At 38.9% G+C, this 16,793-nt stretch overlaps 1 protein-coding gene across 1 annotated transcript in view; it reads left to right on the plus strand.

The window, feature by feature from the left end:
• The window catches only part of LOC145979840 (uncharacterized), a 65,111-nt gene that overhangs the window by 16,028 nt on the left and 32,290 nt on the right, over positions 1–16,793 (plus strand). Inside the window, exon 2 of the mRNA XM_083112869.1 lies at positions 793–1,230. Coding sequence (XP_082968995.1) covers positions 824–1,230 — 407 coding nt within the window. The 5' untranslated portion in view covers positions 793–823. The remainder of the gene's footprint in view (positions 1–792; positions 1,231–16,793) is intronic.

Genomic DNA, 16,793 nt, shown 5'->3' on the forward strand with positions numbered 1-16,793 from the left:
AGCACATGCAATGCCTACATACACCTCAACATGACCCACCTCCCGACAGAACTACCACCTCCACTTACACCAACCCTGGTCAACTGTGGATATCATTCCACCCTGGTCTCCAAGCAAATATCCCAAACTGCCATATACACTTCCACTAAGAAACCTGCCACCAACTCCCCTGTACGTGTCACCCAATATAACATCCATCTAAACAAAAGCATGCACACCCTATGCTCCCTGTTCCATTCTTCACATGAATCCTGAAACCAGATACATCTTTCTGAACAAGGCCAGAGTTGTTTTTAAATGCCCTCTCCTGATCCACAACACCCCTTCACCCCTAAACCAATATCCACCCACTCACAAATGCAAGCATCCAAGGTGCAAATCCTGCCCCATTTCCATCACTTTTCATATCCTTTAGATTCATACTACTAGTGGTAAATTTGCCCTCCATGCCAAACCTTCTCCATGTCCTCACTTGCCACTGTGCTGGCTTTTTCCTGGAGGAATCATCCACAACACTGAACCTCAGAATCAACAACTGCTGCTCCTCCACCCACAACCTGGACTTCACCTTTGCCATCCATACCAATATCACAATATCCCTTGTGGGAAGCGATCCTCCTCTCCTTATCCCAATCTGCCAATACCTAAGTATGAAAAAGATGAGAGAGGGCCTACATATATTGTTTTTTAGTTTGAGTTCGAGTTGGTGTTTTAAGTCCACTTTACACATATATTGTATTTTGTCTTCTATTTGAGCACCATCTGATGGTTGTGTGTAAAATGTCTTTTCAGATTTTGAAGTGCCTCACCCTCATTAACAGAGATGGAGTTTCATGATCTCTCTTTGTCCAACTTACTGAGGGTAGAACCTGAGTTCATAAGTTGTTCAATCAAGAGTGAACCAAATGAAGAGTCAACTGAAAACACTTGGCAGCCAGCATCCTCATCATCATCATCAGTTATTAAATCTGAACCCAATGAGGAACAAATAAAAGTAGAAGAAGCAGGGGATGTAGCTGCTAGCTCATTTCACTTATACTTGAACTCGGGTTCTGGGATGAATGAATTTTTACAGGAGGATAGTAATGATTTGGATGCGAGTGATGACATTGCACAGTTTGGTGCTGGTGCATTTGAAAGTGTTGAGAGTGATAATGTTAATGTAGAACCTGAAGATGTGAAGAGTGAACTCACAGTTGAACATGCAGATCCATCTGCAGAGACAGAAAGGTGAGTGCATGAAGTATTTTCAAATTTATGAAACCAAGTACCACAATACTTTGATCATAGTTCCCAAAAAGTTCCTTGAATATTTTCTTATTTTCAGAATTGCTGCATTTATATGGGCAGATGCATGAATTTTTGCAAATAGCAATTAAAGAATGAAGCATTGGTTGATTTGCTTTATTTTACTTTGCTTGTGTGCCACTTTTAGCTAATTTGCGAAGATGGGAATGAGTGATGATGTGATAAAATTGATGAATAGACGCTTACAAACATCCATGCCAAATGAACACAGATATGTGCAATTTTCAACCTGACCATCTCTGATTTTCACGAAATCTGGGGAGGCGTCCAGGAGGAATTTGGATAAGATCATATATGTTCTACATGTTGAACGTCACATAATTTGAATTAAGAACATGTATGTAGGAGTCGAATAAATAGAAATCATGCAAATTACCAATCTATATCTATGGACTACACTTCCAAACTCAACAGTGAAATTAATTTTGATCGAGACATTAGAATCACTGGTTTCAAATTTTAAGATGAAGAGAAAAATTGGACAGACTATCACTTCACTTCAGAAACCCAAAACCGCAAAAGAGGAACAGACTCCACATTACATTGCTACAACACATCTCTGTTGAATGAAAACAACAGAGGTTGACCTCCATGGTGGAATGGTTGTCAGAGAATGATACAATGCCAGGGGTTTCAGGTTCAAATCCCTGACTGAAAATTGGTGTTCTTTGTCATCAAAGTGAAAGAAAAGTGAAGTAAAATAAACCAAATCAATCAATCAAAAACAACAGTTTGTGTTCATATGTAAGAAAACATTCATAAGCCAACCATATTTTGCTCTTAAAGTGATGGAGGCTTGAAATTCACGCTTCATTGTTTGCTGGCACTTGTGGCGGAGTGCTTAGCACATTGCCCTATGATGCTAGTAGTCCCAGGTTCGACTCCTGGCTTGGGCATGGATGTTTGTAAGTGTCGATTCATCAATTTCATCACATCACCACTCATCCCCATCTTCGCAAATTAGCTAAAAGTGGCACAAAAGCAAAATAAAGTAAAGCAAATCAACCAATGCTTCATTTGTAATAGTAAAATTATTCAAGGTCAAAGTTTGCATAAAATGCCCTTTCTGAATTTCCTTACCTATATTCAATGCTCCTATTTGGCCTAGGAGGCTGAAATAAAGTAAAATAAAAATGAAAAGGATGATATGGACATAATACATAACATAAACATACAAGTTGCATCATAGTATTTGAACACAATCTCTGCTGTGCTAAACGAAAATTCTTTACTTCATTTCAGAAAGATTCTATTTTAGGTATACTCGACATGCTCATCTGTAGGTTATAAGAAGTTGCGGTAGGTAGTATGTCTTGCTTATTGATAGGAAAAAGGTGGCAGATGAGGTTATAGGATATGGAACCTGGGAATCCTTGATTACAAGGCCATGGGGAAGGCACATTTCTATATTTGAATTTCCACATAAAGCAAAAGAAAACGAAGAAATCTTGCTACATATTTAAACACACTTAATCAAATGTATCCTTGATGATACAGGTTCTTCTTGAACTATGTCTGTAAATGAATATCATAGTATTAAACTTCTTTATATTTGTATTTAGCATAAAATATTTGTATTCTGCCTTTCAATTGTATATCATGTTATTTGACTCAGTGTCAACTAAACTTGATCATGGAACAAGATCTCGTGTATTTTGACCACCTATAGTGGAGGTTCCCTTCCAGCCGGCACAGGGACTGCCTTTATGGCAGTGACCCTCTGTTTACACTTTTACCTATGAAGGAACTCGTGGTCAAACAACCAATTAGGACTACTGCTTGGGCAAGAAGCGACAACCTTAAAAATCCCCCCTCCCTAAAGCAGCCAACAGGGAAACGGATTTTGTCAAAATAACCGTTCTGTGCTGTTAATGGGCACTGGTTGGTACGGCAGCTTCATTATAGTGTAATGCTTCTCAACCGTTGTGAGACAACAGCATGATAAATTCATTTTATAAATACCAATACCTTGCTCAAAAAATTCTAATTTCTTTAATAATATTGCTCACCCTTGAATGTGTGCAGTATAGTAAATGTCTCGCACTTAATCGACATGTAGTAGTGGGTGATGATTTTATGCACACACTGACTTGTCGTCAGTGATCAAATGATCAAATTATTGTTTGAAACGCTTTGATATGGTGCAACAATGAGAGTTATTTTTCAAAATTAAACACACACTCAAGAATTTAATTTAATTGTACTTGTATATTTCAGTGGTACCGGGTGGTCAGAAAGTCAGCAACACATACTTACTTGAGTAGTGTAAACTTATTGTTTCTAAGTAGTACTTAGTAGGTATGCATTTGTAGCCTCTTTTTTTTATCAATTGAATATCAGTTTTTGACATATTTTGACAATTTTTTGTCGATGTTTTAGCGTTTAGCGATGTTTTTAGTAAAATTTCCCTTTTTTCCCACTCGTACTTGGTAGGTATGCATTTGTAGCCTTTTTTTTTATCAATTGAATATCAGTTTTTGACATATTTTGACAATTTTTCTGTCGATGTTTTAGCGTGTAGCGATGTTTTAGTAAAATTTCCCTTTTTTTTCCCACTCACACTTGGTAGGTATATCACGATCTTACGTGATATAACTTAACTTATTTATTTTATTACGTGCTAAACTACACGAGAGCCTCTACGTGCTTTGACCTACTTTTAGTAGTGGTAGAAGCCCGGTTCTGAAACCGAAAATGGGGCTCGGAGTGGGGCTCGACTTAATGGTTTTCTCTTGTAAGGCATAAGCCTCATTTTCTCGCAGTGTTGCCAACACCTCACTCGATCACGATCTTACGTGATATAACTTAACCTATCTTACGATTTTTTTTACGATCTTCAGTGATATAACTTAACCTATCATTTTTTTTTTTTATTTACACACCGAACTAACTTACATTATATTTTATATAACCTAAAAAAATGTATTGATTTTTTTTTAGTATGAGGCAATTTTTTTAGGATTTTTTTTTAAAACTGCTCCGTGACCCTCTTGTTCTTCACGTCATGGATGAAGGACTTCTCGGCGACCAGGATGACGCTGCACAGAGTATCGGCAGGCAGCGCGTTGTGGAACTCGCAAACGATCTTGATGTTGGTTCGATCGTTGACCACCACCTGCTTCCGTTTCGTGGTATTGATGACGAACATCAGCCTGTGGGTTTTGAATTCGCTGGGCGTGTAGTACATGTCGACGTTTCCCTCGGTCACGCGCTTGTAAGCGGTGTAAGCTTCGTAAAGTTTTAGATAATCATCTTTGGTCATGTCGAGGTTGTAATTCTCGCGCGGGAACACTTCGTTCCTCCCATTCTTGAGATAAACATTTTTGATCTTGGAGTCGTCGAATTCGCAAACAGATTTTTCCTAAGTCTTACCGTTTCCAAGATAACCCCACTTCCGGTCGCCATTTTGGATTTCCGAGCATAGGTTCTATTCATACTTTTCTCACGTATAGGCGTACGTGATGAATCCCCAAACAGATTTTTCCTAAGTCTTACCGTTTCCAAGATAACCCCACTTCCGGTCGCTATTTTGGATTTCCGAGCATAGGTTCTATTCATACTTTTTCTCACATATAGGCGTACGTGATGAATCACCAAACAGATTTTTCCTAAGTCTTACCGTTTCCAAGATAACCCCACTTCCGGTCGCCATTTTGGATTTCCGATCATAGGTTCTATTCATACTTTTTCTCACATGTAGGTGTACATGATGAATCACCAAACAGATTTTTCCTAAGTCTTACCGTTTCCAAGATAACCCCACGTCCGGTCGCCATTTTAGATTTCCGATCATAGGTTCTATTCATACTTTTTCTCACATATAGGTGTACATGATGAATCACCAAACAGATTTTTCCTAAGTCATGAATTGGAGGGTTCTATGACAACCTATATTAATTCTCGTAAGAGAACAGAAAACACAAAAAAAACAATACTGTGGTCACTACAACAAATAGTCTTCTTCAACCCCAATCCAACAACCCAAAAATCATCACCCTAACTAGAACCATGTAACTATCTGCCATCTGTTAGAGGTTTTGTGAACTAAGTGGTGCTTTGTGTGTAAAAAAAAAAAAAAATGCAATGCTTTTTGCACTTGGTTATCATCACCTAACATGTTATTAATTGTTTTTTTAAAATTAATTACAACTGAAAACTAATAATTAATATTATCTAAAGTTACTAATTAATATTATACAAGTAATTGATATATTTTTTTGTTCTTGTTGCTAGTGTTGGGTAATTATAGTTGTTGCAAAATATAGCTCTCGCGTATGACAGTTTCTGAGTTTTGTTGGGTATATAAGAACAATTATACACGACCTCTCTAGGTTCTCCTCCGTAGTCGTGCGTGTTAAGGCGTTCACTCGTTCTTGTCATTGTTCGTTCTACGTTTGGCCTATAGGTTCGAACCCGGTCGTGGTCGAAAGTTTTTCAGCGTGTCTAGGAGTCTTTAACAGTGTGTATATTTACTTCTCTGTGTTGAGTCTACGGATTCTGAACGGGGTTGTTTAATGTATATGTTGTTCTTGATATATATATATATATGGTGTTCATGTATGTATCCAAAGCACATTGGAAACAATATTCGATCATTAGCTGCGTTCAACCACTGCTGCGGTGGAGTGACCACCCCCTGTCCCCGGGGGTCCCCCCTGTCCCCGGGCTCCTATCCCTGTCCCCGGGCTCGTGTTCCCTGTTAAGTTAGGTTAAGTTGTCTAATGTCTATGTCTATGTGTAATGTCTATGTCTATATGTAATGTCCATGTCTCTGTCTTTGTAGGTTTTTTTTTTGTCCTAAGATTTTTTTTAACGCAGGACTTGGAAAAAATTTTCGATTGATGAAAAAGAATGGTTCCATGACGACCTATGTTTATTTTGGTATGGGTGGACAGAGGACACCGAGACTCGACCGACGCACTAAACCCGACCTGTCTACGACTATTGGTTCAAAAGTTACGAGTGATCAAAGTTTTTGGGAGGGGGTGGGCTAACTTCTTACCCCTTGACCCCAGGACCACGAAAACTTGTTATACGTATTCTACACCTCCAAAATCGACAGGGGCCATCTAACGATGCCATATGGGGGTGTTTTTCGATATATTTTTTCGATAACTCTTACCATTTTCGAGATATTTGCAATTTAAGATTTTTTTAACGCTGGACTTAGCGTTAGCGTTTCGGTACATTTTTTTTTGTTCCATGACGACCTATGTTTATTTTGGTATGGGAGGACAGAGGACACCGAGACTCGACCGACACACTAAACCCAACCTCTCTACGCATACTCTACATCACCAAAAAAGGTTAAAGGTTCCAAATAACAATAGTTAGAGTTTCCCCAATCTAGTAAAGTGGATTGGTTGAAATCTCCAAGGCGTATTTTGCATTTTTTTTTTTTCAAATATGAACACGTTAAAACTGAACTGTCTCGGATTTTTGAGTTTTGTATTCGCCCTGAGAAAATTCTATATAAAATAACATACCTGAAAATTATATTCACAGTAGATTGATTTTTTTGAGTTTTGTAATCACCTCAAGAAATTCTATATAAAATAACATACCTGAAAATTGTATTCACAGTAGATTGAATTCTTGAGTTTTTGTATTCGCACACAAGAAATTCTATATAAATAACATACCTGAAATTCTATTTACAGTAGATTGAATTTTTGAGTTTTGTAATCACTCCAAGAAATTCTATATAAAATAACATACCTGAAAATTGTATCGCTATATACTAGACTTTTTGATTTCTGTGATTTTGGAGAAAGCAATGGCATCCACCACCAGTTTCAATCGTAAAAATGATAAAACTGAATGTGTTACTTGTGGAAAAATTTCATCAATTTTATATCTAGATTGAAAAGTGCCAAATTCTCATTGTAAATTTTCCTCGACTTGTATCTAGGATCGGCCACCCACTTCATGCATTTATTTTTATCCGAAACCAATTTCACGTCTACATGATTCCGCACGTTTTCCATCGTCTTGCCATACACCGCGTTATTCATCAATTTAAAAAAAATCTTTGTCTAAATCGGAAGTGGCAACTGTCCTATGTTGCGTGTTTGTTTCAATATACGGTTTGAGCCACTCAGAATGTTTAAACCTGAGGACTCTTCTAATATTCGCTACCTTAACACCCTTCCCGATCAAGAATCGGAGATTCGAGTAATGAACAACGTATCTCTTTTTCCCCTCTAGAGTCAACAAAAGCTTGCATTGATTAGAATGAGGCGAAGATTTGAACTCGGATGCGGGTGGTAAATCGCTGAACAGATCGTGTAAATGGTCGGGGAATTCGATATCCACCTCTGCGAAGAAGCCATACTCACTATCGTTGAAATTTTCTATATCTATTGATGCCCATTCGAATCCCCCGTAAGGAAGTTTCTGTACCATGGCATGTCCTTAGAGATTATTAACGTCGGCGTAGAAGATGTAATTCGATGCTCGATTTGAATCATAATCTTCTTTCATGTGCACGTTGTTGGCTTTTGCATATCTCTGTACACATTGTACCATCCCGCCCCGAATCCCCCTCTCGATGAAAAGTAAGATGTCCACGTCCGATATCAGTTCCAGCTTGACCTTTGTCTGGAATAACATTGCCGACCACGCTAATCCCGGTAGGCTGTAGAAATACGCTGGATCTAATTTATAAATATTCGTTGCCTTTTCCTGAACGCTTGAAAAACATCCGCGAGTATCGTTACGTCTAATTTTAAGTAGGCATCGTGGTAGTCTCCGAGTGTCCTACATTCTAATTTCTCCCACATGAGTTGCGCGTGTTGGTATTCTTCGTCCGTAATTCCTTTCTCTCTGAGTCTGCTGTAAAATTCTCTTGGAAGTGGGAGAGCTTCGTCATTAAATTTAGAATTATCACTAACATATTCGTAAGGATAAATCCCTTTACGTCTAACGAGTTCTATGTCTACGTTGGGAAAACTAGCTTTTGTAATTTTGAATTGTTCGTCTAAAAGTTTGCTGGCAAGAGCGTCCAGGCTGGCAGAGAGAAATCTGTATGAATCCAGAAACCTCATCTTGATGGTATTTTTAGTCTCAGGAATCATAACTTTCTTACTTATAGAGATGTATCGTTCTTCGTTTTGAGCAAGAATATCTATTTTTTGAGTGTCGTATCCGAGTTTCCTAATTAAGGGATGAAAGTCGTAATTAGAGCCATTGTGAAAGAATATGGGGATGAATTTTGGTTTTTGGATTTTGAGGTTGCATGCATTACAGATTCCGCATATGAAGCGACCGTCCGTATGCGAATGGTGAAACACTTTACGATTGTCGTCTGTGAAGTGGTTATCACACACAGGACACTTGACAGTGTCATAGTAATTTTGAAGTTCGATAGCAGATAACGGAAGCATCGGTTTCGATGTTTGCAGCATGCATCCAATTTTCCCAACCTCCTCGATCATCTTTTCGAAGAAGCGTTCGATTGCATCGGGTCCTCGGTATACGTACGGTTCATCTATTTTATCCTGCCGCACGACAACGTAACCGAAACTGTTTGGTTCGTGAAGCTGGTAAGGTGTGGTGGAAGAAACTTCGGGATCCGGATCGCAGTATGAGAGTGGTTTGAGGAACGCCTCGAAATCAGCAACGATGATGGCCGGATGTTCCAACAATGCCTTGTGCATCCTAAATTCTTCCACTTCGTTCTTTTCGGGCATCAATATTCGAACCGGTCTGTTGTTGCCGCAATATATTTTATGTTGAGCAAGTTTATCGATAGCAATCTGACGTCCGGTGTATTTTCGATAATCGACTTGTTTTATATCGTTGAATGTGGTTAGGCATCTCGGGCAAACTTCGATGTTGTTTGCATACTTGGTAGTTTGACTTCTGACCAAACGTGATAGAGAACGAATGAGACAGTAATGGTGAACACTGTCGTTTGAAATTAGAAGAAGATTAATCACATGAGCATCATCATCGTCGACATCGCTTATCCTGACGGGATGCACGACATGTTTATCCAACGTATAGGAATACACGTTGATGATTAAGCGTTTTCCTTCTGCATCTCGTGCTCGTGTTTCGAATTTTGATATATCAGAAATGGTCACCGGGTATTCGATGCCAGCCATTGCATTTTCCAGTTTAGGTTCATGCTGCTTGTAATGATAAACCTGTTCTGGATTATTTGACCAATGAATCGGGTGAAGTTCCGCCAACACACACCAAAGAAAACATTTATCATCTATATTTTAAATATTCAGCACGGCTTTTTTATTTTTAATATACACTGGAAGAGGAACGTAGCTGGATGCACGAAGAGGCGAGAATTGGTTTACGTAAACGATTAACGTGTGAGGACTATCACACAGAGACCATCCCGACCCTGTAGCCTCAAAATCGTCATGTTTCTTAACCAGTTCATTTGAAAGATCAGAATAAAATTCGTCCAAATTATCGACGTCCGCCAAATGAAGAGCCTGGTTTTTTGTTCGATGATAAAAAACTCTTGTTGTACCATCGACTTTTTCGTATTCGGAAAATAGATCAACATATACTTTTATGGAATTATTTTCCAATTTATTTTTTAGAATATTTATCACGGATGTTTTCGTTTCACGCAAGAAACTAAGAATGTCGCAGCCTGGTTCCGAAGTAAAAGAGAAATCCTGAATATGACGGTTAAATGCAGATCTAATTGGTTTGCGTTCATCCGATAATTTAACTTGTTTGGAAGTAGAAGCTTCGGTTCCTGGATCATCGATTTTTCTTTTCAATGTTCCTTGTTCGGTCGATGGTTTGCAAATTTTCAGGTGTTTACTTAAATTTGTAATGCTAATCATCTTTCCGCATCGAGCACAAGACTTAGAAGGTGACGAACGATTAATTCTCGAACCTGTTTCGCTACATCTTGCCCTGTGTACCGATAAATTGTTCCTTGAGATTAGCTTCCCACAAGTAACACATTCAGTTTTATCATTTTTACGATTGAAACTGGTGGTGGATGCCATTGCTTTCTCCAAAATCACAGAAATCAAAAAGTCTAGTATATAGCGATACAATTTTCAGGTATGTTATTTTATATAGAATTTCTTGGAGTGATTACAAAACTCAAAAATTCAATCTACTGTAAATAGAATTTCAGGTATGTTATTTATATAGAATTTCTTGTGTGCGAATACAAAAACTCAAGAATTCAATCTACTGTGAATACAATTTTCAGGTATGTTTTTTTATATAGAATTTCTTGAGGTGATTACAAAACTCAAAAAAATCAATCTACTGTGAATATAATTTTCAGGTATGTTATTTTATATAGAATTTTCTCAGGGCGAATACAAAACTCAAAAATCCGAGACAGTTCAGTTTTAACGTGTTCATATTTGAAAAAAAAAAATGCAAAATACGCCTTGGAGATTTCAACCAATCCACTTTACTAGATTGGGGAAACTCTAACTATTGTTATTTGGAACCTTTAACCTTTTTTGGTGACGTAGAGTACGGGTAGAGAGGTTGGGTTTAGTGTGTCGGTCGAGTCTCGGTGTCCTCTGTCCTCCCATACCAAAATAAACATAGGTCGTCATGGAACCATTCTTTTTCATCAATCGAAAATTTTTTCCAAGTCCTGCGTTAAAAAAAATCTTAGGACAAAAAAAAACCTACAAAGACAGAGACATGGACATTACATATAGACATAGACATTACACATAGACATAGACATTAGACAACTTAACCTAACTTAACAGGGAACACGAGCCCGGGGACAGGGATAGGAGCCCGGGGACAGGGGGGACCCCCGGGGACAGGGGGTGGTCACTCCACCGCAGCAGTGGTTGAACGCAGCTAATGATCGAATATTGTTTCCAATGTGCTTTGGATACATACATGAACACCATATATATATATATATCAAGAACAACATATACATTAAACAACCCCGTTCAGAATCCGTAGACTCAACACAGAGAGGTAAATATACACACTGTTAAAGACTCCTAGACACGCTGAAAAACTTTCGACCACGACCGGGTTCGAACCTATAGGCCAAACGTAGAACGAACAATGACAAGAACGAGTGAACGCCTTAACACGCACGGCTACGGAGGAGAACCGAGAGAGGTCGTGTATAATTGTTCTTATATACCCAACAAAACTCAGAAACTGTCATACGCGAGAGCTATATTTTGCAACAACTATAATTACCCAACACTCGCAACAAGAACAAAAAAAATATATCAATTACTTGTATAATATTAATTAGTAACTTTAGATAATATTAATTATTAGTTTTCAGTTGTAATTAATTTTAAAAAAACAATTAATAACATGTTAGGTGATGATAACCAAGTGCAAAAAGCATTGCATTTTTTTTACACACAAACAAGAAAACACAAAACCTCTAACAGATGGCAGATAGTTACATGGTTCTAGTTAGGATGATGATTTTTGGGTTGTTGGATTGGGGTGGAAGAAGACTATTTGTTGTAGTGACCACAGTATTGTTTTTTTTTGTGTTTTCTGTTCTCTTAGGAGAGTTAATATAGGTTGTCATAGAATCCTCCAATTCATGACTTAGGAAAAATCTGTTTGGTGATTCATCATGTACACCTATATGTGAGAAAAAGTATGAATAGAACCTATGATCGGAAATCCAAAATGGCGACCGGAAGTGGGGTTATCTTGGAAACGGTAAGACTTAGGAAAAATCTGTTTGGTGATTCATCATGTACACCTATATGTGAGAAAAAGTATGAATAGAACCTATGATCGGAAATCCAAAATGGCGACCGGAAGTGGGGTTATCTTGGAAACGGTAAGACTTAGGAAAAATCTGTTTGGTGATTCATCACGTACGCCTATATGTGAGAAAAAGTATGAATAGAACCTATGCTCGGAAATCCAAAATGGCGACCGGAAGTGGGGTTATCTTGGAAACGGTAAGACTTAGGAAAAATCTGTTTGGGGATTCATCACGTACGCCTATACGTGAGAAAAGTATGAATAGAACCTATGCTCGGAAATCCAAAATGGCGACCGGAAGTGGGGTTATCTTGGAAACGGTAAGACTTAGGAAAAATCTGTTTGCGAATTCGACGACTCCAAGATCAAAAATGTTTATCTCAAGAATGGGAGGAACGAAGTGTTCCCGCGCGAGAATTACAACCTCGACATAACCAAAGATGATTATCTAAAACTTTACGAAGCTTACACCGCTTACAAGCGCGTGACCGAGGGAAACGTCGACATGTACTACACGCCCAGCGAATTCAAAACCCACAGGCCGATGTTCGTCATCAATACCACGAAACGGAAGCAGGTGGTGGTCAACGATCGAACCAACATCAAGATCGTTTTGCGAGTTCCACAACGCGCTGCCTGCCGATACTCTGTGCAGCGTCATCCTGGTCGCCGAGAAGTCCTTCATCCATGACGTGAAGAACGAGAGGGTCACGGAGCAGTTTTAAAGAAAATCCTAAAAAAATTGCCACATAAAAAAAAAAATCAATACATTTTTTTAGGTTATATAAAATATAATGTAAGTTAGTTCGGTGTGTAAATAAAAAAAATAAATGATAGGTTAAGTTATATCACTGAAGATCGTAAAAAAAATCGTAAGATAGGTTAAGTTGTATCACGAAAGATCGTGATCGAGTGAGGTGTTGGCAACACTGCGAGAAAATGAGGCTTATGCCTTACAAGAGAAAACCATTAAGTCGAGCCCCATTTTCGGTTTCAGAACCGGGCTTCTACCACTACAAAAAGTAGGTCAAAGCACGTAGAGGCTCTCGTGTAGTTTAGCACGTAATAAAATAAATAGGTTAAGTTATATCACGTAAGATCGTGATATACCTACCAAGTGTGAGTGGGAAAAAAAGGGAAATTTTACTAAAACATCGCTAAACGCTAAAACATCGACAGAAAAATTGTCAAAATATGTCAAAAACTGATATTCAATTGATAAAAAAAAGGCTACAAATGCATACCTACCAAGTACGAGTGGGAAAAAAGGGAAATTTTACTAAAAACATCGCTAAACGCTAAAACATCGACAAAAAATTGTCAAAATATGTCAAAAACTGATATTCAATTGATAAAGAAAAGAGGCTACAAATGCATACCTACTAAGTACTACTTAGAAACAATAAGTTTACACTGCTTACTTGGTTTATGATTTCACAGACTTTAAAGTTCTCCTTAAGTGAAACTGGAATTCTAAATTGCATTCATAGATGTCCCTATATATGATCCGGTACAGGAGCTTCGAAAAATAGATGGGTACTATTACTTTTTAAAAAAAATTTTGAAATACAGTAATTTTAGTAATTCCGTTTCCACACACAATCAAAATTTGTAAGTCATCTTCACTGTGTTACTCCAAATGGTGCATCTCCCACTAGCGGATGGTGGTCGCATGAAAACCTGTTTGAATTAATTTTTTGTAGAAAATTATCAGGATTGAGGTTTGGGTTTTCAGGTGACATAAGGGTCGGACACCTTGCCTAAGATGGCGGACCATCGTAATACTGTATACCCTTGGAATTAAGTATTAATAAATAATTGAATATGACATATGTCTAGGCTTGTTGACAAATATAAAATTGGGTTTGAAATAGTTGACATCAATTTGATCTATGAACTCTCGTGATTAGGTACTGGGCCCCACATCCTGCCAGTTGAGAAACTGTCCTAATGCATAGTGTCCCAAAAAATGAGGCAGAAACTGAAATAGATTGGCCACAAAAACCTTATACTGGGTGGTCCAGAAGTCCCGTAACGGATAAATATTGTGAGAAATACACATCGAATCGGAAAACGAAAAAATACGTTCTTAATAGGTGAAAGAAAGTTATTCAATGGTATCACACTTCATTCCCCACCCCACTCCCTGGGGGTGGGGCAGGGGTCAGCTGTGAAATTTTAAATGAAAATCCCCATTCTGTATTGTAAAATCGGATTCTACGTAAGAAAATAACCGGGTTTCGGTACTACATTTCGCGTAACCCAGGAACAACGAAGTGGATGTAGTAGTATTTTGTTCCCATCGGGGTGCTTGTTTTAGGTGAGTCCCCTCACCTCTCACCATCGGGGTGCTTGTTGTAGGTGAGTTCCCTTGCCTCTCACCATTGGTGTGCTTGTCGTAGGTGAGTCCCCTCGCCTCTCACCATCGGGGTGCTTGTTGTAGGTGAGTCCCCATGCTTCTCACCATCGGGGTGCTTGTTGTAGGTGAGTTCTTGCTTCTCACCATCGGGGTGCTTATTGTGGGTGAGCCCCCTCACCTCTCACCATTGGGGTGCTTGTAGTAGGTGAGTCCCTTTACCTCTCACCATCAGGGTGCTCATTGTAGGTGAGTCCCCTCACCTCTCACCATTCAGTGTTCTCTCCAACCTCAATTAATTTCCTGCTAAAATTGGTATCCCCCCTTTTCTTGGCACAGTCCCAACTGAAGATACACACCATTGGAAACGTTCTGTAACATCTCCAGACTAATTGCATTTGACACTGTACGAATTCTGTCTTTCAATTCCTCGATATTGTTGGGTTTGGTTTCCAAAACTTTGCTTTTCAAGTATCCGCAGTAGAAGAAATCAAGAGGTGCCAATTCTGGTGACCTCGGTGGCCACTCTATGGTGCCCCTTCCACCAATCCACCTGTCAGGGAAAAGTTGTTCAGCACATTGCAAACAATTAAAGCAAAATGAACTTGAGCTCCATCTTTTTGATACCAAACATTCGCAAATGCATCCCCAACGATAGTTTGTATTTCAGGTTCAGGTATTATGTCATTGGTCAACAAATTTACGTACTTTTCAGATGTCAAATTGCCATCAATGAAGTATGGCCTGATAATACGATTACACAATATTCCAGCCCAAACATTAACTTTTTGTGAGTAGTGTGTACGATGCTCCCTCAGCCAGTAAGGATTCTCAGTGGCCCAATACCTTATGTTATGCCGGTTGACAGATCCGCTCAACTCAAAGGTAGCTTCATCGGAGAAAAGTCCACCACAGAAATCGATTATTTCTGTTGAATCGTAGCATCATTTCCTCGCAATATTCAAGTCTACGATCACAGTCGTCTCTTATGAGTTCTTGCGCTAGTTTTATTATGTACGGATGATACCGATGAGACGTCACAATTCTAAGGATAGATGTTTTACTTACTTCAGTTTGTTGAGCTACTTTTCTACTCGAAGTATGGACATTTTCTTAGAAATGCATTAGAACTTCCAAAGATTTCTCGTCGTTTGTAGCAGTTTTAGCTCTTTCACATCGTGGATCATCTCTGAAGGCTCCAGTTCTTTCGAAGCGATCAACGGTTCGATAAACAGTATATTTTGAAATAGGTGCCCCTATCACCAAACCCCCGCATCATCAGAATTGTTATCCTTTCCCTCTCTGACAAAGCCATCGTTGACAGAATACGAACAGTAATGGATTTTCTATTCTTTCGTAGACCTATTAATACTCCAATACGATTCCCCCCTCCCCCCATTTGTGAGTTGCAAAGAATGCACACAGGGTTACTGAAACTAAATTTGACTGCCCACTTTCACATTCTGTAAGATCTCACCTCTTACACAGCGATCACCTTAAGCATGCAACCTTCATGCATGGTAGATTACAGGCAGCTCGTCATGCCGAACCGACCTGGTGGCATGATGAGTAAGCCCACTGTATGTGAATCGTTGTTGGTTGGGAACTGCTTATGCAGCGAACTACCGACGCACGTCAAGGTAATCACATGCCCGCATAGAGTCGCCAGGTGACAGACCAGTCACCTTCGAGCAGCCCTATGGGAACACAGAAGAAAAACAAATCGGTCCGTGACGTAAACAATGAACAATTCAGACGTTTATGCTTATCGATGTTGAGAACGAAGAAAAGGCCGTGCTGAGCGGGTAATTAAGTTCTAAGTTCCGGTCACCACAGAGGCGAGGGGACTCACCTAAAACAAGCACCCCGATGGTAACAAAATACTACTACATCCCACTTGTTTATTTATTGGTTGTTTTGGATGGCGAAGTTAAGGCACAAGCCTTTTCTTCCACTTAACCATCTCTATTTTACATTTTATAAATAGTTCCTGGGTTATGCGAAATGTAGTACAGAAACCCAGTTATTTTCTTACGTAGAATCTGATTCTACAATACAAAATGGTGGTTCACAGTTGGTACAAAATTTCAGTTGCCCCCTGCCCCACCCCCAGGGGGAGAGAGTGGGGAATCAGGTGTGATATCATTGAATAGCTTTCTTTCACTTATTAAAAACATATTTTTTTGTTTTCCGATTTGATGTGTATTTCTCACGATATTTGACCGTTCCAGGACTTTTGAACAACCGGGCATAAAAAAATCTGGCTTTCTGGCAGAAAATGTTGTTTGTTTAAGCCTACATTATGCTCAGACAGGTTAATAGGGATTGATGAAACCTGAACCACTATGCTTTCATTGGGGATTGAACCTGGAACCCTTTGATTACAAGGTGACAACATTACTTTATGCCATCA

This window comes from Lepisma saccharinum, chromosome 26 (assembly GCF_977018435.1).
Source record: "Lepisma saccharinum chromosome 26, izLepSacc3.1, whole genome shotgun sequence".
NCBI lineage: Eukaryota > Metazoa > Arthropoda > Insecta > Zygentoma > Lepismatidae > Lepisma > Lepisma saccharinum.